We start from the raw sequence: 27,195 nt of genomic DNA, 5'->3' as shown, positions 1-27,195 counted from the left end.
TTGCATCACTAGAAATATTATACCATGTGAAGAAAGCCAATATGCACTGTTTTACCTTAATATGGCAGAAAATTAAACTGTTGGTGTTCTTTCTCAACTCTGTTCTCAGAATTTTGAAACACTGGGCTTCTCCTTGGAATTTATCCAAATGCATCCACCTCATGCAAATTTAGTTGAAATAAATGTAATCCCTGGATCATGATAATGAGTTTATTGTTGTATACAAAAGTACAATGTATATATGCACCAAAAATCTTACTTGCTCAGCCAAACAGGAACATGACCAAGATACGTTTCATGCAAATCTACTAAAATTCCCACAACATTAAATTTGTTGAATAAACTAAGCTAATAAATACTAAAGATTTAAAAAAGGACAGAAAATGGTTGTAACACCAGCAGGTCACATGGTATCTGTGGAAAGAGAAACGGAGTTAATGTTTCAGGTTTCTCCAAATGTTTCAATGGTTTTTTTATATTTCAAATTTCCAGCATTTTCATCCACAACATTTTAATACAAATACATGTTATATTTAAAGTTACAGTTCTCCATTCAAGATTTTCCCTCCAACACTAAACAAAGAGCCTAACATCTGTAGTACAGTATCTACAGTACTGATTTCAGCCCCACATTCTGAATTATTTCCTTCTGGAATCGTACTGGCCCAGTGCCTGTACTTATGAACTGGATATGGATGGCTAATATTGCTAGTCTTCTGCAGCTGGGCTGAAATAGCATCAATAAGATTCCCACCCACAGGGAACCCCTGATCAACTTGGACAGAAAGCAAAATGTCGAGTACAATTTCATCTTTAGATAAAGCTGTAAAGCTTTTTAATAGCATGAATAGCCATGACTGTTAAAATATTTATTTCAAATTGAATTGTTAAAATGTAATTAACATTAAAGTTTTTTTTAAATCCTGTCTCCTGATTAACAGGGCTAGAATCCCCATTTAAATTATTGGGGTCTCAAAATCAGACTCAACTGATAAGGAACTAGTAAAATCTTCCCCAGCCTAATGCTGGAAGCTCTCAGCAAGACTGGGCTCAGTCAGTATTCCTAGTGTGATGTCTAGAAATATTGCAACACATGTTAATAAATACTAAACTTCCATGTGTTGTGTCACTTGCAGAAGTACAAATCACAGAATTCCAGTACTTCAAACTAACTCCAACTATTGAGATTTTCCCTATTAACTAGTTATTTATCTAAGAGGAAAGTAAAAATGGCACAGTAGAAATTAGGCTAATTTTGGTCAAAAAACTTATTTTATACTTGTAAATATTTACTAATAAACAAGAGACAAATGGCTTGTAATGTTTGCAATTGTAATTATTTAATCATCAGGTTATAGCCTGGAATTTATCAGATTACACACACGCAGCCTACATTTCTAATTTTTTTTACTTCAAATATAACTCTTGTCCCTGTTGCCATTTTTTTGCCACTATTTCCAAGACCGTTCTAATGAGTATCAATGTAATCTTTGATCAGGACAAAACTCCTGTGCTGCTTCATTACTGATATCTATTTGATAATTTCTTTCTCACTGACTGAAAACCCAAATGTATATAAAGCACCAGATCCATAATTCAAAATAAAATATTTTAACTTGTAATACCTACCTTTAAAAGATTAAGAATAATTATGTAGAACTATTTTGAAATATAAAGGATGAAAAATTACCAGTGCCACCATGAGAAGTAGATTTTTTTTAAGCTTTCAGAAACCTGGGGTTATTATTAATTGTCTTTTCAGTTGCTTGTTGTAGAGATAATAATGTTCTTGGCAACTTTCAGAACATTAATTACTTATTCTCTAAGAAAGTGCAATTCAATTGTTTCTATACTTTGCACAAATAATAAGGGTATAACCTAGATTTGAGACCAAAGAGATAGGAGATTAATCATCCTTTATCCAATAGACATACAAGGTTTAAGACCGACTGACAGATGACATTGTTTGAATTGACTGCAGCAAAGATCAACTCCAAGTATATAATTTGTACACATTTTTTGGCATCATATATTTCTCCAGAGATTTATGAGCATTAAGTACAACTCCCAGGAATAGAGGATTACTTCATCATTTTTATGTAAATATTTTAAGTTAATTGGTCCATTCCTCAGCTGAACATTGGGAGAATTAGTATATTATCCTTTTGCAGCAGTTTTTGACTGACATAGAAAGCTGTGTCGCAAATTGAAGAACAGGCTTGATTGAGTTCTTAATGCAGCACATCATTGCACTTTTAAACACTGTCTCATCACTTAAAATCATCACCTCCGGACATTGAGATTGTCTTTAATGGCATTATCATCAATGTTATGTTAAAGTTAAGCTAATTTTATCTCATCTATAAAAATTATCAATGAACTGGATATTTCAATCCTATATCCCTCATTGTACACCTGCTGGGAGTGGTCAGAATTTGTTCTACTTCGAGTCGATGGAAGTGCTGGGAAAAACACACACAAACCAGATTGGAGGAAACCACTTTCCAGATATGGAAAAGCTAGAAAACTGGAACTAACTAGGCTGCAAAAAGCACCAATATATTTCTGTATTCTTTAGTCTGCTTTTCTATTGGATCTTTATACCTAACCAGGCAAGTGTATCAAAAGCTTTTCCATAAAAGCTTCTATTAGAATTTATTTTCGCCAATGAAGTTCAGCAACAATTTTTCTAACCGAGAGATTTTTAAAAAAATCTAACTTGTTAAAATAATCCATAACCCTTTAAACAAAAAAAAAACTCATCATATTGGTTAAAAACCTGTGAAAGTGTGATTTTTAAAGAAGCAGGATGAACACTTTTATAAACCTGTTTTTCCTGAACTAAAGATATGGCTTTTCACAGAGTTGTAGTTTTTTTCTCCCTCTTCTCCTGAGTCAGTGACTTTATCCAGGATTCTCATATCATGCATGAAGATCTATTTTTCATTTGAGACCTCCTGTTTCAATTATGAGTAAACTTAACTGAAACTGTTTAGGTGTAAAAGCAGAAGCTCTATGCGTGTACAACTCCATCAAAGGAAAGGTTCATTCAACTGTAGTCGTTAGGGTTCATTATGAGAGACTAAATCTTGAACTTCCCTGTGCAAAATGGCTCAATATCACATCAGTTTCCACTCCAAGGCCAAAAGTGATTCTTTAAACTATTCCCTTGCTTGTGATTTAATTATCCAGAGAAGGAAGTTATTTTCACCTCCTAAATTAAAAAAAATATTTTCAAGAATTAAAAATTAATGCATTATAATGTCTCAATATCTTTATTTAGGACAGGGTAGGGCATGGCACTTTTTGATATGTAAAGTATTTGGACTGAGTGATAGCCACCTCATTATAGTGAAACTCCTTCCTTTGGTCATTGTTCTGAAAGTACAGGTCATTGGTCAGATCGATTCTGCCCAAACTCTATGATGATTGGCTTGCCCATCAGATTATAGCCATTCACCAGATTCAGTGCTTCCATTGCCAACTCGATACCTAAAATGAAATGAGAAAACTAAAAATTAAGATGAAATAACATTCAACTCGCTGCAAAAATAATAATCTACCATATTCAGGGACAGATCTTGATAAGTATCGGCATTGGACCACAGCAAGTATCTCAACAAAATCTGATCAAGTTCATTATGTTTACAGAAACAACATTTCCAGCCAGAGTCAACTAGTAATCAGAGCAAATACTTGGGCTCAACTCCTATTTAGATACCAGGAGATATAGAGGCTTTGTTGGTTTTAGCACAGATTAAAATTGCTGTCTATTCCATGGCAGTTTTTATGTATTCAATCACAAGGGACTTTTAAATTTAAACATTCTTTCTTTGGCTTGGCTTCGCGGACGAAGATTTATGGAGGGGGTAAAAGTCCACGTCAGCTGCAGGCTCGTTTGTGGCTGACAAGTCCGATGCGGGACAGGCAGACACGGTTGCAGCGGCTGCAGGGGAAAATTGGTTGGTTGGGGTTGGGTGTTGGGTTTTTCCTCCTTTGCCTTTTGTCAGTGAGGTGGGCTCTGCGGTCTTCTTCAAAGGAGGTTGCTGCCCGCCAAACTGTGAGGCGCCAAGATGCACGGTTTGAGGCGATATCAGCCCACTGGCGGTGGTCAATGTGGCAGGCACCAAGAGATTTCTTTAGGTAGTCCTTGTACCTTTTCTTTGGTGCACCTCTGTCACGGTGGCCAGTGGAGAGCTCGCCATATAACACGATCTTGGGAAGGCGATGGTCCTCCATTCTGGAGACGTGACCCACCCAGCGCAGCTGGATCTTCAGCAGCGTGGACTCGATGCTGTCGACCTCTGCCATCTCGAGTACTTCGACATTAGGGATGAAAGCGCTCCAATGGATGTTGAGGATATACAGCATTGATAACAGGCCATTTCAGCCCATAAGCCCATGCCATCTAATTACAGCCAAGTGACCCACAACCCTGGTACATTTCAAATAGTGGGAGGAAACCGGAGCACCCAGAAGAAACCCAGAGTCATGGGGAGAACGTACAAATTCCTTACAGACAGAACAGGATTTGAACCCCCGGTCCCAACACTGGTGCTATAATAGTGTTGCACTAACCATGCTGCCCCAAATTCTCTACCCCCCTCCCCCACCTCCCCCCACGACCAGAAAAAATTTACAAGTATTTCCTATTGTGTATGAAATTTAGAAAATATCTTGGCATTCTCTAGTGATAAATTCATTACAAAAAAAATGCCATCTGTAAATGGCAGTGACATTGTTATCAGTTATGCATGTACACTAAAGCAGCTTAATCTTTTTTCCCTGAGTAGGAGAGATTCGGTTTTTCATTAGGAGTAAGATCTACCAGTCATGATTTTAATACAACCTTTTTTAAAATCCTTGTTATAATCCATTAAAATTTACTCTGAAATTTGATGAAAAATGCACCACTGTGATAACCTTTTAAAAGATTTGCTCACTTAGTATATAGTCACACATACTTGGGAAGGTGATGAATGCTTGTCCCTTCATTCGACCTGTCAGTAATCGGAAAAGTAGCTGAGGGCCATCCTTTTGTTGGAAAGAAATAAATAAGGAAAACAAATCTTCCAATGTTGCTTTTGGATTCAGATTTTTCAAGTACAGAACCTAAGGAGAAAAAAAGGGGAAAAAAGTGGTGGTTAATGGCAAATTTGAATTGTACAACAGTGCAATATGGATTACATTTATAAGCTAAGTAAACACATCATCCTGACCACAAAAATAGAATTTTCTGTCCTAATCAAATTGCTCATTCATGTCAAATCATATGATAATCTCAGTAGTGATGGGACTGTGTGGAGAAGGTTGGTTGGGGGGGGTGGGGGGGGGGGTTATAAATGAATACTTTAGCTCAGTGTTCACAAGAGAAAAGGACCTTGATGAGGGTGAGGTTGGAATAGGACAGTCTTATGTGCTGAGGATGTGGAGATTAAGGAAGATTGGTAAGACCCTGAGGCCACCCATGATATACCCCAGGTTGGTGTGGGAAGAGGTAGCTGGGGCAGTGACTATGACCTTCGAGTCTTCTTTGGCTATCGGGAAAGTGCTGGAGGATGGGAGAATGGGAAATGTGGTCACCCTGTTTATTTCAAAAAAAGGTAATAGGGAGAATCCTAGGAATTATAGACCAGCGTGTCTTCCATCAGTGGTGTACAAACTATTGGAGGGAGAGGATCTATGAGCATTTGCAAAAGCACAGTCTACTCAAGGATAGTCAGCATGGCTTTGTGACGGGATGGTCGAACCTCACGAGCCGAATTGAGTTTCTTTGAGGCGGTAACGAAAGAAATTGATGAGGGTAGGGCAGTAGACATGGTCTATATGGATTTTAGTAAGGCATTTGACAAGGTTCCCAATGAGAGACTTGTTCAGAAAGTCATGAGGCATGTGATCCATAGAACCTTGGCTGTGTGGTTTTTTAAAAAAATTGGCGCGTGTAGAAAGCAGAGAATAGTAGTGGGCGGAAAGTATTCTGCTTGGAGGTCAGTGACTAGCGGAGTTCTACATGGATTTGTTCTGGGGCCCCTGCTCTTTGTGATTTTTATATATGACCTAGATGAAGCAGCAGAAGAATGGATAAATAATTTGCAGATGATACTAAGGTTGGAGGAGTTGTGGATGGTGCTGAAGGTTGTCGTAGGTTACAAAAGAATATAGACAGGATGCAGAGTTCGGCAGAAAAGTGCAGATAGAGTTCAATCTGGATAAGTGTGAGGTGATGCATTTTGGAAGGCCAAACTAGAAGGCTGAGTACAAGGTTAATAGTTACTTTAAGAGTGTGGATGAATAGAGAGACCTTGGGGTCCAAATCCATATCTCTCAAGGTCGCTGCACAGGTTGATAGGATAGTTAAGAAGGCCTATGAGATGTTGGGTTTCATTAACAGGAGGAATGAGTTCAAGACGAAAGGTCATGTTGCAACTCTACAAATCTCTGATGAGACCGTACTTGGGAGTATTGTGTTCAGATCTGGTTGACTCATTATGCAAAGGATGTGAAAGCTATGGATAAAGGTGCAGAGAAGATTTCCCAGATGTTGCCTGGATCGGAAAATGTCTTATGAGGCAAGGTTAGTGGAGTCTGGATTTTTCCCTCTGGAGCGAAGAAGATGAGAGGAAGCTTAATAGAGGTCTATAAGCTATTAGTTCCTTTCACACTGCCAAGTGGGTTGAACCAACCAATTTAGTGGGTCTGTAGTGAATAATCTGGCGGTGTGAAAGGTCCCAACTGGGCAAGGTGAGTAAAAATAAACCGGGCTCTGACTCTTGGTGGGGGGCTGAGTTAACTTGTTAATCATTTTGAGGTGGCATGAATGTTCAACCAGCTCTACCGGGTACCATTAGTAACGTTAGTGCATGTGTGTGTCAGTCTGATAGTATTATAAGTAATCTTGAGATGATTTAAAGCACAGGTACGCGCTGACAGCTCCATTGGCTGCTCTGTGAAATATAACTGCACAGTAATATTTTACAGGAGCTGTCAGCATGTACCTGTGCTTTAAATCATCTCAAAATTACTTGTAATACCTAATACAATATAATGCTATGGAAATAGTTGTTATACTCTATTGTTTAGGGAATAATGACAAGCTGGTCTGTGGGTTTATCCTAAGTTTGAACAGTCTGAAGCCCAATGTGGTAGATATTCTTTTATACATTGAGCACTTGTGTGCTTTATTCCCACTATGATTTTGTTGCCATGTTAGTATGTAATACATCACTCGTGACATTACCACTGGAGGTGGTGGTCCTCCTTGGATCCAAGAGATCCAAATGAACGAAGTAAATCATGGTCCAGTGTGAATGGCTTACTGAGTAGAGCATGCTCAGTAAGTTTACCTACTTCCTTGGAGGTTTGGCAGTGTGAAAGGGGCTGCATAGACAAGGTAGACAGCCAGTGCCTTTTCCCAGAACAAGAATAACAAACACTAAAGGACGTGTACAAAGTGAAGGAAGGGAAGTTTCGGGGAGACATTAGAGAAAAGTTTTTTTTATACAGAGAGTTATGGGTGCCTGGAATGCCTTGGCAGGGATGATGGTGGAGGCTGAAACATTGGGACATTTAAGAGCCTGTTAGACAGGCACATGGATGAATTGGTTTGTAAAGCTAGAAGGGTTGAGTACTTTAAAAATATTTTTAGTTCTTAGGAGTGAAGTACAGAACCAACTAAACTTCACTGCTTCACAGGGAAGGGAACGGAATCCATGAATTTTGAGGAGAGTCCCAAGGTAATAGCCAAAAAAAGGTTGTGAATGGCTGGTCTAGAATGTAAGGACACAACCTCAAAATAAAGGTTCAGGAGAAAGGATCCTTAATAACATTAAAAAAAGGTTCAATTCCAGACCATTTTAGTTTTTAGTAATTGAACATAAAGGTGGTTCAAGATCGTTCTCAGTAATAATAGAAAATCATGACTCTTGCTTGGGAAGTTCACTTCATCAAAGACTTCTTGACATGAACAATTTTCCCTCAAACAAAATCATCAAGGATGTCATTCCAGCAAATTACAAATATCATACCCTGCTCGGCTGTCCAGGATTATAGTTTGAAAATCTGGGAATCATTCTGATTTCCTCTTCAGAAAGTTTGTTCCTTTGGATCTCTTCTATTGAAACCGCTTCCACTTGCTGGGTAATTTTTTGAGGACATTGGTAACCAGTGCTGGGTAGGGTTCTGATAGGCAAATTAACAGAAAGTTTTTTGGTGTTCTGGTTTTCATAGTGGTCAACAACACTGATCTCACTTTGTGGTGGAATAAGCAGGCCAGTCATTTCTCCAAAACCAACTCCTTCACTTGTTGCTGTGGAAGATATTTCTGAGGAAGACCCTGGCCTGTTTTTTGGATTTTCTTCCATTCCAACATGATCATTTTTGAACTTTAATAACATCATTTCCAATTGGTTGATTGGATCACTCTGATCTTTAATGTATTTTTCATCTAAAGTGGAAACAATACAAACATACTTACACACAGCATGACAACAGGAAAAACAAAATTGGCATTTTGAAGTGCTCACTTAAATCAGTGCCTACTCCCTTCAACTCTATCCTTTCTATTTGACCCATGTACACTCTAGAACTGAGATGATGGATATAGGATTTACACCCCTCCTCCCAATGTCTGAATATCACAGTGGCATACAGCACTAGCCAAAGGATGATTCTTGTTCCATTCAAATGTCACAAATTACACCAGAAAAATTAACTGCTTGGTCTGCAGCAGATCAAGAAGGCAACTCATCACTAGCTTCTCTAGGGCAATTAAATGCTGGCTCCGCCTGCAAAGCCTACATCCCTTAAATGAATAAACAAAAATTGGTGCCATGTATTGGTTCAGACTCTCAACAGAAATTCTATTAAAACAAGGGAAAATGGTCATCAAATCCTTGCTCCACAACACATTTGTTTAAATGTTGGTTAATCTGAATGCTGTACTGTATGCAATTGAAATTAATACAATGTAAATAAGGACATAATAACTGAAGAATTCATAACTGCACAATGATGCATTAAAATTAATAAAAATTACATCGAACAGTGGCAAATATTTATGAATTGTTTTTCCCTCATTTTCAACACCAGTGTGAACAAGTTTCACTAGAATTAAATAAGCAAATCAAATAGATGTTCAAAAGAGTGATAAATGTTTAGAAAAATCCATGATGGATATCATTTTAAAAACTTTGGGAATTTAATTACATTGGATAGTAGGTTGGATAAGCCACACACAAAATAAATAGTCTTCTCAAAACCACAAACTTTCTCTTGCACACAAAGTACAGTCTTTTCTTATCCATTTAATTTTTCCTCTGACAAATTGACTCCACAACCAGATGTTGAACTAATGATCATATAAAGGTATGAAATACACAAAAAAGTCTGCAGATGCAGTGAATGAAGTAAAAACAGAATGCTGGAGAAACTCAGCAGGTCAAACAGTGTTCTTTATTTAGCAAAATATAAATTACCTACATGATCCCACCACCAGACACATCCCCTCTCTGCCTTCCATAGGGACTACTCCCTCCATGACTCCTTCATCCACTCATCCCTTCCCATGCCCTTGATATCTTCCCCGGTGACTGCAGGATGTGCCACATTTGTGCTTACACCTGTACCATTTGAGATCCCAAACAGTCCTTCCAAGTAAAGCAACACTTCACTTGTGAATCTGTGGGAGTCATCTACCACATTCAGCAGTGCTCCTGATGTGTGTGGTCTTCTCTATAATCGGAGAAACTGGACACAGACTGAGATATCGCTTTGCTGAGCACCTTCACTCAGTCTGCATCAATGACCGGGATCTCCCACTGAGCAAACATTTTAATTCTGCACTCCAGTTCAATGGACTCATGCACTGTGAAATCAGGGCCACTGGTAAATTGGAGTAGCAACATCTAATATTCTGTCTGGGCACTCTCAAACCAAATGGCATTAACATCCATGTCTCCGGTTTCTGTGAGACCAATCTTTGTTCTCCCTATTCCTCTGCTTCTTTTCTTCCAGCTGCCACCCCCTTCCTTCTCCATCCCCCCCTCCCACCCTTGATTTCTTGTGCTCTCCCTCCCTAATTTGCCTTTATTTCTTGCTTGTAGGCCTGTACTCTTCCTTCCTGCCTTTTCCCCACCCCCCCCCCCCCAAAATTTTATTCAGGCACCTGCCTACACTTGATGAAGCCAAAACATTGGTTATGCTTCTTTATCTTTGCTATATAAAGTATTATATTTATTCTTATTGATTTCTCCAGCATTGTGTTTTTACATTATACAATTGTGGACATGGAATTGACAGAGAATAGAATTCTTTTAGATAGCACAGCAATTTAATGGCAAGGGAAGAAAATAATTATGCCTGAGGAAACTGACAGAAAATAGCACCATCTGCCCCATTTACAGAAAGCCAACTTGGCAGTTTCTTGAATACCACGTTGCAAGCCATTTTTATTCATTTAATTAGATCCTCTACGCCACGCATCATTCCCTAATCATGAGGACAGGACTGTCAGCCTATTCCAAGGTGTCTACCCAAGCCATTCCAGAATAAACAGCTGCGAGACTTGCTTGTTACTCAATTTGCTTTCCCTCTCACAGCTAAAGTGCCTTACTTCTGCTCACATCTTCTAGATGTTCAAACTCAGATAGGCAGCTTGCACTATGGGCATTAAAAACAAACAACCAACAGCTTTGGTGCTATACCATGCTACACGATGAGCATAGTATAGTATGGCTCAAAGGCTGTTTATTCCCAACTTTCCCCATGGTGGACTTCAAATCTCAAAGCGGCTGTTTGCAACTGGAAACCAAAAACGTGCACTTGTCCTTTGTAGTAACTTTGGCAGAGCTCTGGAAGTAGTACTCCAAGCCATGCTTACAGTTGGGGAAGGTGCGCGACGTTGAGGAGTTTCAGGAACTAAAACTGGGAGAGAAAGAAACTTACAAAAAAAAACATAATTAACCGTCAGCACTCAGACGATGACTGGCACAATGTCATACAGTACCATTTTCTGTGTCCACTACTCTGGGAATTTGCCATTTATTTGTCACAAATATTCTGGAAGGGTACAGAACAATAAGTATTACAAATCAGAATCATCATAGAAACATATAAATTCACAGAACAGGTCTGCAAGTATTAAAATAGAACAAGAACATCAAATATTTTTGACCACAAAACTGGCTACAAAGAACAACATTAAATGACACACAGCTTTCTGACCTCTGAACTGAAGCAGGGGGGGCTTGAGTTCTTTCGGAAATTAAAGATGAATACACCAGGTCTTTAAGGTTCTACAGCTCCTGTGCCCTGCTCTACAGAATAGCAAACCCTGAGTTAGCAAACAAGCCAATTATTTCCTTTTTTTTAAAGAAAAAAAGAGAATCAAAGGCATTTTACACCAACCTATTCTTACTTAACTCCCTAAACAAACTTGGGAACAGGTTGTTTCCTTTCTCTTGCCTAGGGAATGATTGTGTAAAATGAAGAGAAGGTAAATTCTAAACTTATTTAATGATCAAAATCTATACCTTGGTAGTATAGTGCTTTCAGAAAAGTGTGTCGGTCAGTTCCTTGGAACATGGCTTTTTCAATCTCCATCTCTCTTCTGTTCAACTGTTTACTTCCTGCAAATCTCTGTGGCAATGACAGAAGTCGCTGGCGCTCCGCAATCTTTTCTCCAATGGCATGAAGTCTCTGCTGCACAGCTGCAGGATCTGCTCCAAGCCCTGAGAACTGTAAACAAACAGAAAAGCTTTTAAAGAACAATTATACATTATTAATCCTTCAATCACTGATGGTCAGATTTCACTTTGAATAATATCTTATATTTTGGTTAAAAGCTATTACTCTTAAGTACATCATGATAGATTTTCCACATCTTGTAAGGTCATGATACATGTGATTTTTCTAAATAAAAATGTACCTACAGGTATGCAGAGCATATTGACATAAAATATATTATTTTAACAAAAGCAATCTTTTAATGTGGGTAATAATCTGCAAGAGCCTGCTTGGATGCTAAAAATGCAAGTTTTAATTTAAACCTGCATGTGTTTTGCCAAACACTACAAACACACCTCACCTTAACTAGAGATTCCCTTTCTTGCCAAAGTTGGATTTCTCTGTCAGTAAGTCCAAGGTCTCTTAATGCAGCAATCTCCCCATCTCCATCCTGTAGAGTCTGGAATTGTGACAGGCTCAACACACCTGCTGCTTGCTCCCCAAAAGGCTTGTATAAAGCACTTGGAGTAAAGCATTTCTTCTTAGCTATACATCTATGATAAAGGGAAACTTAAGTTAATAAATAAAAGCAGTAGCAGATCAGCAATAAAGAAGGAGGTTTTAAAAAAAGAGCATACAGCAGAAGTCTGAAAATTTGGACTGTTTGGTGATTGGGTCGGTCCAGATTTTCAGATTCTTGGGCAGTACTTTTAAAATTCAAGCTGCTCTGCTCGTGAATGGAAAATTTGCAGCTTCTATTGCATCTGCTGCACTGCCTGATACTTTTTTTTTGCTTTCTTTAAATACTTTTGTATATTACCTTGTTGACAACTTTAAAATTTCTTTGTGATGAGATTATTCTGCACGGTTCTATATGATGTCTTGAATACTTAAGCTATGGTTCTGTTCCACAAATTTAATTTCTATGGACTTTTCTGCAGTAGCCTTTTTCATTTTGTAAATTGTAGACTCTCTGATGTCGTATGTTTCCCTATGGCTTGTTTAATCACATATTGATGTATTCCTTACACCACATTCTAGTTTCTTAATTATTTCAAGTTTGTCACTCACTTTCAAAGTGTTCTTCTTTCTTTTCAAACCATGAAGTTTATCCACTTGAGGATCCACTATTATGGGTTTGTAAATATGCGTGCTATGTATGGTTGTTGCTGTGAATCTGTGGTGCTTATGCATACATGCACGCATACAAAAGCCCTCTAAATTAAAAGGTTCAAGAGTTTTCGAAACTCTTGACTATTGTTACATGTTGATATGAGAGGCATCAAATGCTGAGAACGAACAAAAATGAGCAACAAAACATTTTTAGGTCAGTGAACAAACGCAATGTCAGCATCATTATGCAATTAAACATGCTAAATTCAAAAAAAGTTAATTTAATGTTTCTCCAACTTCCTATGTGATGCAGCAAATCTGAAATTATTTTAATTTAGACATTTAGCACAGTAACAGGCCATTTTGGCCCACAAGTCTGTGCCACCCAATTTACACCCTGGAATGTTTTGAACAGTGGGAGGAAACTGGAGCCCCCGGGAGGGGGGGGGGGAAACCAGTCACGGGGAGAACAAATAAACTCCTTAAAGACAGCAATCCCAATTCCTGATGCTGTAAAGATGTGCTAACCATTATGCCAACCGTGTTGCCCTTTGTTTTTCGCTTGAAGCTATCATAATCTCCAATTATTTTTTTCAGAAAGCAAACCCTTTGAAAAATTTTGTTGTCCAGTCTAACGTGAAACTCATTTATATGTTTGATGAATAAATTTCAAATAATCATAGAATCCCATTCAGAATTGTATATTTTTTAAAGAATTTGGGTACAGGAGAAAAGGAGCAGTCAGAAAGTTATGAATGACAGGGTAAGAATAGTAGAGTGGGTAAATTTTTGAGATAATCCTTTTTCCTGAAACATTTCAAATACAACTACAGCTGCAAAGGCATTGAAATCCAATTTTTAAAAAAAATTAGATTCACCATGGTAACAGGCCCTTCCAGCCCAAGAGCATGTGCTGTCCAAGTACATCAATTACATTAAAATCCCGTATATTTTTTTTTGCAAAGTGGGAGACAACCAGTACATCTAGAGAAAATCTAATGCAGAGAAAGTACAAACTCCTCACAGGAGCTATTCAAATCCAGGGGCTGTAATATTGTTGAGCTAATCACTAAGCTAACCATTTAAATAAATTTGTGTGGCGGCATGCCGTTAGGCAGGCAAACCGGCCCCGCTTGTTACACACGTGGCGGGGCAGCCAGCCAAAATGGTGCCGTCGGGGGTTTCCCCTTCGACCTCCGCACTGGGGTCAGAAGCCCGCGCTTGGGGACCCACGTGACGTCAACGCCCCCAGTGCGGTTCTCAGCCAGGTCCGGGCTGGGAGTATAAGGCCAGCCAGGCAGCCTGCAATAAATCAGTTCTGCTCACTGAGCTCAACCCGTCTGGTTGTGTGTTATTTCAGTTAGCAGTGTAGCTGCCGCAACATCTGGAATAAAAAAAGTGTCAATAATGGTGACCGTGAACTCTGCATTATTATTTCACTAACATCTGTTAGGGAAAAACATTTTCTGTCCATGAAAGTCTGGCTTTACGTGACTTCATATTCACTAATGAGGTTGAGTTTTGGTCGTCTTTTGAAATGACCTAGCAAGACTCTTGATTCACAAAGTCATTAGGGATGGCAATAAATACTGGCTTTGCCAGTGATTTTCACAATCCATAAATGAATACAAGACTTTAAACAAATCAAAGCCTGGAAGAAAAAAAAATGTAATTGAACAGATGCCTTTAAAAATTAAGTTATTTCATCTTGTGCTGTACCCTCATGAGAGTAGAGCCACAGTAATGGAGATGACAAAAAAGATAAGAATAGATACAAGTTGGTTAACGTAAGCAATAAGAATGAGGATAAATTCTGAAGAGAAATAAATAAGGTAATGAGAGATTTATTGGCAGCAAATATAAAATGCGAATCAGTAATATACTATAGGCATGTAGATAGAAAAAAAAATTGCAAGATGAGAGATGGCCCGATCAGAAATCAGAAAGGAAATCAACAAATAGCAAATCTGAGGTACCATGGAAGATATTGCTAGAATCTCAGCAAAAGTTGACATTACTGAAATTCTTTTGTTTGCCTCAGTGTTAGACTTTAAAAAGACATTGGATAATGAAAAATCTAAGTAACACACTGAAGTCCGTGTGGCAGATAAGTTAATTAATTAACACAAGATACAGAATTTAAAATGGAGTCTTGTTTTGTAGTCAGGAGAAAGTATTCTATGGAGTTCCCTGGCTTTTTGTGTTGGGATGCTCTTTTAATGAAGTATATTGAAGATTAGCACCTGGGTGTATCAGGAACAAGTGCTAAATCTGTAAATTATATCAATCTTGATGACATAATGAATAAAGTAACTGACTTCAAGATATACCCAGGTAGTGGGTTAGATAGCTGATAGGAGATCAAATTTAATTGTGAAAAATGCAAATTGTTATCATTTGGTAGGAAGGTTGAAATGAGGCAATATAAATGAAAGGGTACAATTCCAGAAGTAATACAACAGCAAAGCAATTTGGGAACAAGTATCTGGAAATAAAGTATCTGGAATTCTGGCTTTATTAATCATGGAGTAAAATAGCAAAGAAGAAATTATGAACTTTTATAAACATTTGGTTCAACCACAATTGGAGTATTGTGTTCAATTCTGGCAGCTACTTTTCAGAAAAGATTAACAAAATCATGAATATGTTACTCATTCAAACAGAAGATTTTTTTTGTTACATTCTAATGTACTTACTCTTCAAGTGACACTGTTGTGTCAAGCTGGTGCTTCAACAGGTTTTGTAACTGCCTTTCTCCCTCGGTTTCCAGATCTTCTGGCTCAACATCTTCATCATAACAAATACGACTGCTAACCCTAAATGGTGTTAAACAAAATGGCAATACAAATCTTAATTATCAAGACCCAAATAAATTCTTCATTTTTTATCTTAGTTCTTTGAGGGATAAAAATTAAAAGTGATATATAAACGTCATGTATAAATTTTCATCAGCAAATTTCCTTTAAAACATTGCAAAAAATATTTATTTAAAATCAATGCCATACAAAATGTAAGTATGGAACACATTATAAATCGCTAAAAGAAATAAATCTACTCTACTTGAGATTTACTCTGTTTCAGTTGCACAACACAGAAACAGGCCCTTCGGCCCAACTTATCTATGCCTACTGAGCTAGTAAAATTTACCTACATTTGGCCCACATCTCTCTTACCATCTTTATCAATTACCATCTTTATCAATTACCATCTTTATCAATTACCATCTTTATCAATTACCATCTTTATCAATTACCATCTTTATCAATTACCATCTTTATCAATTACCATCTTTATCAATTACCATCTTTATCAATTACCATCTTTATCAATTACCATCTTTATCAATTACCATCTTTATCAATTACCATCTTTATCAATTACCATCTTTATCAATTACCATCTTTATCAATTACCATCTTTATCAATTACCATCTTTATCAATTACCATCTTTATCAATTACCATCTTTATCAATTACCATCTTTATCAATTACCATCTTTATCAATTACCATATCAGAATGTCATTTAAACTTTGTAACTGTACCTACCACTGTACTACCAATTTTACCTATCACTTCCACTGATAGCTCATTTCCACTTACATTTCACACACCAGTGTTTGTGAAACAGTTTTCCCTCAGGTGCCATTAAAATCTTTCCCCTTCCACCACCTCTAAATTTTGACTCCCTTCTTGGGAAAAACACTACGATCATTCACCTTTCAAAGCACATCATAATTTTATATATGTCAGTAAGGCCATCTACAAATGCTGACGATACCATGGTAGTGGGTTGAATAAAAAAGGATGATGAGTCAACATGCAAGAGGGAGATTGGCCAAATGGTGAACTAACAACAACCTTGCACTCAATGTCACCAAAACCAAGGAACTGATTGTGGACTTTAGAAAGAGAAAACCAGAGGTGATAATTGTCAGATCAGAGGTGGAGATGGTGAGCAAATTTAAATTCCTTGGAGTCACTATCTCGGAGGACCTTTCCTGGACCCAATATACTAATGTCGCTGTGAAGAAAGCACGTCGGTGCCTCAACTCCTTCAGGACATCAAAAAATCTTGGCAAACCTCTACAGATGTGTAGTGGAAAGTGTGCTCTGGTTGCATCATGACCTGCTATGGGGCACCAATACCTCTGAGTGGAAAGCCCTGCAAAAGATAATGGACACAGCCCCATAGGTCACAAGCAAAACTCTCCCCACCATTGAGAAAATCAATACAGAGTGCAAAAATCAAGTATTCACACCACCCAGGACACGCTCTGTTCTCACTACTGCCAGAAAGAGGTATAGGTGCCACAAGACCCGTATCACCAGGTTCAGAAACATTAGACTCCTAAATAACGCTCAATCAGAGACTCATTTAAAGACTTTTCCTTTACACATTGTTTATTATTGAATATTTTTCTGCATTGCAGTTTGTTTACATTTCTTTGTTCACATTTCTCTCTTTTAGAAACACATCTTTTCTTGAGAGCACTTTTTTGCACTGTCAATAAGTAGAAATTCTGCCTGGCCTGTAGAATCCTATGATGTCATAACAATACATATGAACTTTGAAGGTCTTCTACACTTCAGGGGGAAAAAGAAATCACAACCAATCCAGCTTCTCCTTAACTCTAACCCTCCAGTTCCCAATGATGTTCTTAAAAATCTTTTCTGGGCCTTTCCAGCCTAATGATATCCTTCCTATGGCTAGGTGACAAGAACTGTACAGAATACTCCAAATATGATCCCACCAATGTCTTTTACAGTCGTAACAAGATGTTCCAATTCTTGTACTTATTGCCATGACCAAATGTCTTCTTAACCAACCCATCCCTTCACTTTCAGGGAACTATGCATTTGTACATTTTGGTCTCTCCATTCAATAACATGCTTCTGAGCCTTGCCTTTTATTGCACATCTGCCCAGGTTTAATTTCCCAAAATAGAACACCACACATTGTTTGAGTTAAATTCCATCTGCAATTCTTTGTCCCACTTTCCTAGATGATCTAGGATTAAGTCTGTTGTAATCTTAGAAACACTTTTCACTGTCCATGATACCATTGATTTTGATATTATGTACTAAGTTATTGATCATCCCAAGTACATTCTCATCCCTTCAGTAATCTAGATGACAATAACAATGGACCCAGCACCAACACTGCTAGTCACTGGCTTTCAAAATAGCCCTCCACTAACAAGCCAATTTTGTATCTGAACAAATTAATGAACATTTGTCATCTACACAAGTACAATGTACAGATGCAATGGAAGTTTTACTTGCTGCAGCATCCCATGTACATAATTAACACACAAGAAAAAAGGTCATGAATATAAAGAATATTTTTTCCAAAATATTCACAGTTAGGCCAACAGTGCAATTGGCCAGCTCATCCTGGATCCCACATTATCTACACTTCCAGACTAGTCTACAATGTGGAACCATATCAAAGGTCTTACTAAAGTCCAAATAGAGAATGTCTTCTACTCTGCTCATCAATCCTTTTGATCACTACTTCAAAAAAACTCCAATTTATGAGACACAATTTCTCATGCACAAAGCCATGCTGACTTTCCCTAATCAATCCTCGCCTCTCCAAATGCAAAGAGATGCTGTTTACCACAATCTTCTCCACAAATTTTCCCATTTATGTCAGGCTCACTAACCACAGAGCACTTAAGGCATAGGGATTCCTGAAGGTGGAATGTGAGTTTAGGGGGTAGTTTGAAAACCACTTATGTAACAGATGTCACAGACATAAAAATGGAGGCGCTGCCAGAGATGCTGTAATGGCAGCGCTGTCATTGGTGTGGACCTGCGAAGAGCGTGGACTGGAGATACAGAGTTTCCCCTGCAGGGTCCAACAGCCCCATCTGATTGTTGTCTCCTCCGTACAGCCTTTAAATGTTTTGTCAAAGGAGTCGACCTGGACCAACGTGGCAGCACCTATGATTGGCAGCAGCTACGAGGGGTTTCAGACTCCAGGGAAGCAGAGGACTGAAGCAGGACCAGAAAACTTGGAAACCACCCCCCCCCCCCACCCCACTGTTTGAGAAGGAGAACCAAAGGAGTCGACGCACAGGATGCTGACCATTGAAGGATCTGTGGTTGGTGACTTGAGGCGAGCAACATACTGGCTGCAGCTGGGGAAGACTGCAGTCAAAGGATTCACACCAGGCTGTGGACTGCTGGACTGGCTCAAGACTGACTGAAGGAGTATCAGAACCAGGATGCAAGAGGGTGTCGAGAACACTCAAGGGTCCTAATAGTACTGGAGGTTTGAATCTGGAACTTGGGTTGCTGATGGCTTGGACTGTGTTCTGTGTGGCTACGGGGGTGCTGGAGACTAATCCATGGACACTCCGTAACTTTGGGGGTCTCTCTTTTGCTTCTTTTTCTCTGACTGTAAGAGGCACCCAGAAATTTTTGCTGATGGCAAATCTGTCTGCCTTATGGCAGACTAAATGAACTGTTTTTATAACATGATGATAAAGGAAGCCAGGATAGATTTGAAACAAGGATTATTCCATATAGCCATCAAAACGGCTGGTTTAGCTAGAACCCATGAAAATGCCCATAGCTATACCTTTGATTTGTAAGAAATGAGAGGTGATAAAAGATAAGTTATTCATGGTGAGAATGAGATTTACAGTAAATAAAACTGGCATTATTTTCAATGTTCATTGCATTTTATATTTAGTGAACACAATGGATTGAAATTTTTTGATTAATGCTAACATTGGATACAGTTGGCATCTATACCTGTAGATACTGGAAAGTTTAAGATTTTCACATGTCCACATCAAAATACATTTTTTCTGAAGTTGCTGACAGATTCCAGCTGGTGAATTAGTGGATACAGTCATTGAAATCCACAGAATCAAATGGGACAACACAATGCTCAATTCCCATATTTATGCTAGAAAATATGCTTATATAACCTCTTCCACACACAGATCCAGAAACCCAATCAAGAATGTTTTATGGATATTTTGCAGTTGTCAAGAAATTAAGTCTATATTCCTTTTAATTATTTGTGTTTGCTGCATTGATTCTATTTATTTAGTCTTTTTAAAGTGATTTTAATTCCTATTTTTAATGCTTCTGAATGACATGGGTGTACAGATGAATTCTCAAAGCTTGAAAAATTTGACAGAAAGAATACAAGGGGTAGTAGGGCTTGGTTAATTGTTAAAATTTATTCTGCAAAATGGGAAGTGACCATCCTGGCTTGCCCAGCTAATGCAATTTTCACTACTGACAACACAGAGGGGGCCATTTGTGTGGCAGATGCAAAATCACACTGAGTCTGGAACAAGAGGGAACCTGAGCATCCACTCAGCAGAATGCAGGTCAAAGTAACAGGTATATAGCAGAACCTTTCCTGTATGTATACCAAATACACCATTTCAATTATTTTCTTTATGGAAAAGTGCAGAACGGAGCAGAGATCAAAAGCAAAAAGACTCGGTGAAAGTTTCCTTCTCATGGATAAGCTTTCTCATTGACATGTAAGCATTACTCTTATTTGGCCTCTTAAGTGTGAGTGAATTTATGTGTATGAATCAGGATTGTTTATTTAGACATACCAAACAAAAGTGAAAACAAAAATTAAAGGAAGAACAACATCATTTATTAAAATGGCTAAAATTCCAGTTTGTTGAACTTTCATCAGAACAAAAAAAAAGAACCTGAACAAGTCGTAAGGAAAAGGAAAGTTACTTTAAATGAACCTATAGATTCCAATTTAATTTTTGAAAAACTTGAATTTATATTGAGTTGAAGTATATCAATATGAATACCCAACACTTTACTACATGGCCCCTTTCTGCAACTCAACATGTTTCACTTAAATTTCCTAGTTTTGATGAAAGGTCAAACATTAATGTTTTTTTTCTCTACAAATATTGCCTTATTTGATGTGTTTTCGATGTTCCATTCTTAACATCCTATATCTGTTTCTTGATTTTCAATTGCAAAATAAATTCACAATGAACTTCTTTAGCTGCAATATTCCTGTGAATGTATTCTATTCTTTCCCAGAGTCAAGGTACCAAAACTATATATTGATGGAAACCACTAATTTATTTGATACTAGCCAATCTAGAAGACCTCCTCCCTCCCATTGTAGAAGTGGCTCAGTTTCTTTTTTTTTTGTTTCTGAAGCCAGATTAACATTTTTAACATCTCCAATCATTCATTTATTCTCCCAGGTGGAGATGATGGAAACATGTTGAATTATTATGACCCGAGTTTCATGATCTGTTGGTGACAATAAATCCTGAAGTACATGACGAGCACGTCCAACCTTGGACTCGCCAATCATACACGCAGCGTCCGCTTCCAGCAAGAAAGGTAGGACCTCTGGGGGGAATCAGGTCATGAATGTGTCTGCTCAGGTCTCTGGACAGAGCCCCTCTGAATCAAATTTGATCAAGCGAACAAAAGAAAGGGAAATTCAACGATGAGGATGAGGAAAGCTTTGTGTTTAATGGTCTATAGTCTGGATTTAAACTGTAGATCCCGTTCTAGTTGCTGGAAAAGCGCAAATGGTCATTGTTGACCGAGGTCTGTTAGCCCAAAGAGCCGTGGTACGTTTTCTTGCCCCTCCTTGACGACCCAAGTCTCTGCACGGGCGGCCATCTCTCCTCCGACTCTCGGCTTCTCTATCACTGAATCCAGCAAGTCTCCTCAAGCCGAATCAGAATTAATAACCCGCTCTTGTCGTGCTGACACCTTGTCCCATTACCAATTCCTCTGTGACATATAAATCCGAATCAATACCCTCTATATTTGGTCGCTCTCACTTACCTACGCATCTTCCCCGCACGGACAAAATAACGGGCACTGGTGCGCATGCGTCCAGCCGCTGCTCGGCACGCTGGGATCTGTAGTCTTCCCACTCCACGCGCGTCTCGACCGCAGAACAGCTTGGAGATGTAGTGCCTGGGCCAATCGTTATTTCGTGACGATAAATATCCGATACTGTTCAGTTACCCTCGAAAGGGAGCAGCCCTTTCACCAAAAAGGTGATTCCACTGGCCGTCGGCGAGTCAGGCGCAGGCCGGCCGGCCCACAGGCCTTCGGGGTCTTGTCTCCTGGGGTGAGGAGCCGCGGCGGGACGAGGGATGGGCGCCGGTCGGCCGGAGGCCTGTCGGTGTGGGACGAGGGGGAGGCCTGTCGGTGTGGGACGAGGGGGAGGCCTGTCGGTGTGGGACGAGGGGGAGGCCTGTCGGTGTGGGACGAGGGGGAGGCCTGTCGGTGTGGGACGAGGGGGAGGCCTGTCGGTGTGGGACGAGGGGAGGGTGAGTTCCACTGCTCTGAGCATTTGCATGACGTCCACCCTGGACGTTGTCCCTTGGCCATGGACACGCCGATCACACCATTTCAGTTTCCGGTTGAGGACAGACAGGCGCAGCCCCAGACTGGAATGGGATGATATGATTGCCACGTCCGTGGAGTCAAGAGCAGTGTTCTCCAATATGATGGCTGCAGGGTTGTAAAAGGTCAAATCTGGAGAGTGATATTCTGTGTTCTCTGGAAATTGCTTGCTGAGCTGGAATTCATTAGTTCAGTGATCAAGTGTCAAGTATGCCCCCTTATTGGAGCTGGCTGGATATGACCAGAGTTTCAAGCAGAGAACAAAGTTTCACCAGAGCTGCTATTGCATTTGGAAAATGTAATGCAACATTTATGCAATAATTTGAAGTCCTGACTGTCAGTCCACGTCTCTGAAGCATGCAAGAAGGCTGGTATAAATTTTGCCTCATAGGCAATGAGGTTGGCCTCGTTTGGTATGCAAACGGTCTATTTCTCTATTGGCCCCGAGCTACGCTGGCAGACGAGGTAGTCGTGAACGATGTCATCGATGGCTTCTGAAAAATGGAGGACGAACCACATTTTCCAGTGTATTGTGGTGGATTGTGATTGTCAGGGGTGGCATTGCTTGGCATGGACAGGTTGTGTTGGAATCTAGGAGTTAAAACATTATGAAAGAAATGATTAATTAATAATTTTATATTTACTGCATGGTTCAGGGAAAAAGAGGAATGTGATGAAGTGGCAATCACAGCATGGAGCAAAGTTGGCTGAGCAAAATTGTCTGCTCCCAAAATCTTGCTTTGGCTTGGCTTCGCGGACGAAGATTTATGGAGGGGTAAATGTCCACGTCAGCTGCAGGTTCGTTTGTGGCTGACAAGTCTGATGCGGGACAGGCAGACACGGTTGCAGCGGTTGCAGGGGAAAATTGGTTGGTTGGGGTTGGGTGTTGGGTTTTTCCTCCTTTGTCTTTTGTCAGTGAGGTGGGCTCTGCGGTCTTCTTCAAAGGAGGTTGCTGCCCGCCGAACTGTGAGGCGCCAAGATGCAGGGTTTGAGGCGATATCAGCCAACTGGCGGTGGTCAATGTGGCAGGCACCAGAAATGCATAAAACGATTTGGGAGGAATGCTCAACTGAAGGAGGTGGTGAGTAGCACAGGAGACACAGGCCAGACCAGAACAAAGAATAGCCTGCAAGAAACAAAGGGAATGGAAAACCAGTCTAGGAGGAAGATTAAAGCATGAGGAGGTGTTAAAGAGAACAGCAGAAATTGGCCAGACAGGAACAGAATGGTGATTAGAAATATCTGGGGATGAATTAATTTCTGATCAAAACAACAGGATAGTCTGGCCTGGAGGATTAAGATGGGAGCGCTACACCCCAGATATCTGCAAACCAGAAGATGACTTGTGATAACCCTTATGCAAAAAGATCTAGCAAAGGAAGACAACTTTTGTTCTGTATGATAAGGTTGATCTATATAAACAGCCAACTGGACAATAGGGGTCAGTCTTGGGGAATAGGTGTGCAGGTGACCTATGAACTAACGACTGACCCAGAGCTCTGTTAAGCTTTATTCTTGTGCTGTGTAATAAATTGACTGTTGAACCGAATACCTTCTCCTATCACTTCATTCAAAGAATATGCTGGACTCAGACCACACATAGACTAAATTAAGAGTAAGGTAAAGCCAGAGTCCGACAGTTGATAAAAGATGTTTGTCTTCTGGATGTTTCATGGAAAGTGCATCATCTTGAATGCTTTACTGAATGAATCAACATTAATTTGGACCTCTTTTATCTCTGGGAGTGCACACGCGCATAACATTTGTTAATAACTAAGGTTGGTTTGGCAGTGGAGGTGATGAAGGCTGAAGAGTGTTCCATTCTTTTGATAGATCATCCTTTCACCATTAGAAAGTTTGCTGGACATAACACACAGTATTGCTGTGAGCGAGATTGAGAATCAGCCTTTATCGTCATGAACATGTCTCTAGATTTGTTGTTTAAGTGCAGTTTTGTATAATTAGACTGCCTTGCCTGGCCAATATGTTTTGGGTTAGCTTCAAAGTAGCTTGTTAGGCTCATTACAAGGGTAACATGTATCTGCGGACAACCATATTTGAGAACAATGTTCCATCGACTCCTAGTTGATGAAGAAAAAGTACTTTGTGAGGTTGACAAAAATTCTGTATGATGATGTTAATTTTTCTGAATATCCCACCTAATTAAGATCTCATCAGTTGGACCTCAACGGATGAATGAAATCTGCATTGGGAATCTGAATGAATCTCCTCAGTGGCTGAGAGGAGGCAGGTCACAAGGCCCTACAGTGATTTTCCTTTTGGCAAACCTGAGGAAGATCCCTCTGCAAATACATTTTTTTAAAATAGCCATGACTGCAGTATTTTTTAGTCTTCCTGAAGAGGACGTGATTTTATGCCAGAAGTGCTGTCAGCCATGAAAAATCATCTACAGAGGAGAACTGTCATTCCTGATAGTCGTCACCAATAATGTCAGAAGATGGCAAATCCAACGAAACGGACACAACACGGCAGATTGTCGGAGATTTTTAAGCATATTTTGAATGGAGAGAAGAGAACCTATTGTTTCATTGTGCATTTCAGTTGTATTCACATTTTTATACATTTCAGAGGATGTTACTGACAAGCCAAATACATGGTACCCATTCACATTTCCCCCTGAGACAATGATAATAAATTGTCATCTTAAATCACTGGACTCCACAAAATTTAGAAATTACCAGTATATTAAAATATATTCATACTAAAAATCTTGCCAGAACTGCTAATTGTGGAAGAGAGGCTGCATGTTTCACTTTGAATTTTGTTGAGACATTTCAGATTATCTTGGCTATAACATGAGCAAACAATGATCTATTCTGCTTTAAAGAAGAGGTTTTAAAGATTTTGATGCATTGGTCATGAAAGTGTAGTGAAACTGTTCAAGCTGTCATGTTGCATTGTTTGGATAGAGAGAATTTACTTTTTTGGTAGTCATTAAGGAAACTTTTATAATGTGTCACCTGGAGCAGTGTGGTGTTCAGTCACATCCACCTCATGAGTTGAGAATAGTTGTTAATCTTGTAGATTGTTCACTGTAGCTGTGATGCAGAGTTGTTACTGGGGGTGTTGGTTCTGCTGAATAGTGTCCTCATCTAATGGCTTTTCTTTTACTATCAAGCTTCTAAGTGTCGTTGCACCTGCCCTTAAGAGATTGTGGAAAACATATCGTTGCTTTCTCAGAGTGCCCTGGAAATGCTCCGTTGAACAGAAGGTGAGACATTTGCTGCAGAATATCAGTCCATTATTAGCTGTTGAAAAAAGTAAATTACATTTGTAACTAAAGAAAAAAATTAGAAGCTATATTAAAATATGTTCTTGCTAAATAAATTCTTGTCAGAAGTCCTAATTATGGAAGAGGCTGCATGTTTCACCTTAAATCTTGTAAAGAGACATTTCTGGTTCTCTTGTCTGTGACATGTGCAAGCATGTATTGCCAAAAAATAACAATATTTGACAAATAATTTGCTGAAGGAATTCAGTGGATTGGGCAACATCAAGGGGAGAAAAAGAATTGTTCTTGATGAAGAGTTCCAGCGCAAAACATTGATGCTTCTTTTTTTTTTGCACTGGTGCTGCTCAATTCTCTGAGTATGTCCAGCTGTTTGTTGCTCCACCTTCCATCAGCCGCAGTCTGAATTTGATGTTGAATTGTTCAGTATTTTATTTAGTGAGATTTATTATGCTAATATATACGTGGACTTTACCCCTCCATAAATCTTCGTCCGTGAAGCCAAGCCAAAGAAGAAATACTTGTATATAATGGTGTTGGCAATTAATAATATGAGCAAAGTGATATCTGCAAAACATTGATGGATTGAGACAATGAGATTTACATTCGCCATTTGCTCTTGCCCTGTTTCTCATACTCTGGTATGTGGGTAGCATTTGCCAGTAGTGTAGTAGCATTTGTGAGCCAGTAGAGGGGGAACAATGTACATTGATTTCAGGAGAAAGAAAATGCAATCTTTCATCCTTCAGAAACGGGAAAATGTAAATCAAGATAGTTATGCAGAAGTAATATTAATAAGAATTCACTTAATTAAGGTAGAAAAATAGGCACCTTCCTCACCCAGTTAACATTGGACTCAGCATTTAGAATACAATAACCAAACTTGTTTGTTCTTAATGCATTATAGAAATTTTTTTTACATTTAATTTCAATTGATATTTATTGCAGGTCTTCCCAGAAACTGCAGCCTATTAGCATTGAAAAAAAGAAAATACTGCAACCTGGTTAATTATCGGCATGCTTTGGTCCTGTTGGACAAGCTTCTCAAAACTTTACATGGTGCCCTCTTGTAAAGCCTGTGCAAGAAGGCTACCACAGTTTCATTTACCAAGATTGCATTCCACATTTCAACGGTTTACCCTTAAGAAACTGAAAAATCTGACATCTCAGCAGCCACTGAGAAGTTTGAAGGGTCCTAATCCCTTCACTAGAAATCAGGAAGAGGAATGGAGAAAGAGGAATAGAACTGTACTTACATACATAGCAGCAACAGCAATTGGAATGATTGGCATATCATATGCTGCTGTACCTCTCTACAGACTTTACTGTCAGGTCAGTGAAATCTTGTATTGGCCCCAGTATACAACAAATTTTTTGGCTTGTAGCAAAGCTAACATAATAAGGAGACATTAACTAGTGTTAATAATGTTTATTTGATACTTAATGTTTAAAATTATTGTTGTAAATTAGTACTTAGAAGTGAACAATGTGATTTTAAAACATCAACACTTTTACAAAGTAACTGATAAAGCACTGGTCTCACCAAGACCTCCACAATCCCCTTAGCATCACACAATAACAATTTGAGCAGGTTCTAATACTTTAGATCTCAGACCAGAGACTTGTCAAAACCAACAGAAACCATTTTACGAAGGTGAAGGAGGTTAGATAGTGTGTAAACACAGAGTTGGATAGGAGCTGTGTACCAGTATATACAATGGTTTAAAG

General features: G+C 39.0%; 2 protein-coding genes across 37 annotated transcripts in view; one reads left to right on the top strand and one right to left on the bottom strand.

The window, feature by feature from the left end:
- cox11 (cytochrome c oxidase assembly homolog 11 (yeast)) overlaps nt 1-27,195 on the top strand; it is a 368,290-nt gene that overhangs the window by 4,984 nt on the left and 336,111 nt on the right. For 27 of the 35 annotated variants that reach the window (XM_069893135.1, XM_069893153.1, XM_069893156.1 and 24 more), the window contains exons 3-6: nt 20,275-20,347; nt 21,050-21,191; nt 25,357-25,449; nt 26,416-26,799. In XM_069893135.1, coding sequence (XP_069749236.1) covers nt 26,485-26,799 — 315 coding nt within the window. In that variant the 5' untranslated portion in view covers nt 20,275-20,347; nt 21,050-21,191; nt 25,357-25,449; nt 26,416-26,484. The other 8 variants (XM_069893126.1, XM_069893127.1, XM_069893129.1 and 5 more) reach the window with 8 other exon arrangements.
- On the bottom strand, nt 197-22,190 carry rbm41 (RNA binding motif protein 41). 2 transcript variants are annotated; one of them, XM_069893115.1, is made up of 8 exons: nt 21,648-22,190; nt 15,531-15,650; nt 12,083-12,275; nt 11,529-11,733; nt 8,025-8,443; nt 4,965-5,112; nt 3,343-3,492; nt 197-3,214 (listed from the first exon to the last, which is right to left on the bottom strand). In XM_069893115.1, the coding sequence occupies exons 1-7, from the start codon at nt 21,692-21,694 to the stop codon at nt 3,392-3,394; spliced, it is 1,233 nt and encodes a 410-aa protein (XP_069749216.1). In that variant the 5' UTR covers nt 21,695-22,190; the 3' UTR covers nt 197-3,214; nt 3,343-3,391. The 2 variants fall into 2 exon arrangements, with proteins under 2 accessions (XP_069749216.1, XP_069749215.1); XM_069893114.1 differs by having other exon boundaries at nt 197-414; nt 21,648-22,189.

The sequence above is a fragment of the Narcine bancroftii genome, chromosome 8, assembly GCF_036971445.1.
Source record: "Narcine bancroftii isolate sNarBan1 chromosome 8, sNarBan1.hap1, whole genome shotgun sequence".
NCBI lineage: Eukaryota > Metazoa > Chordata > Chondrichthyes > Torpediniformes > Narcinidae > Narcine > Narcine bancroftii.
The sequence above is the reverse complement of the archived record's forward strand: the minus strand, read 5'-3'. Positions and strand labels throughout refer to the sequence as shown.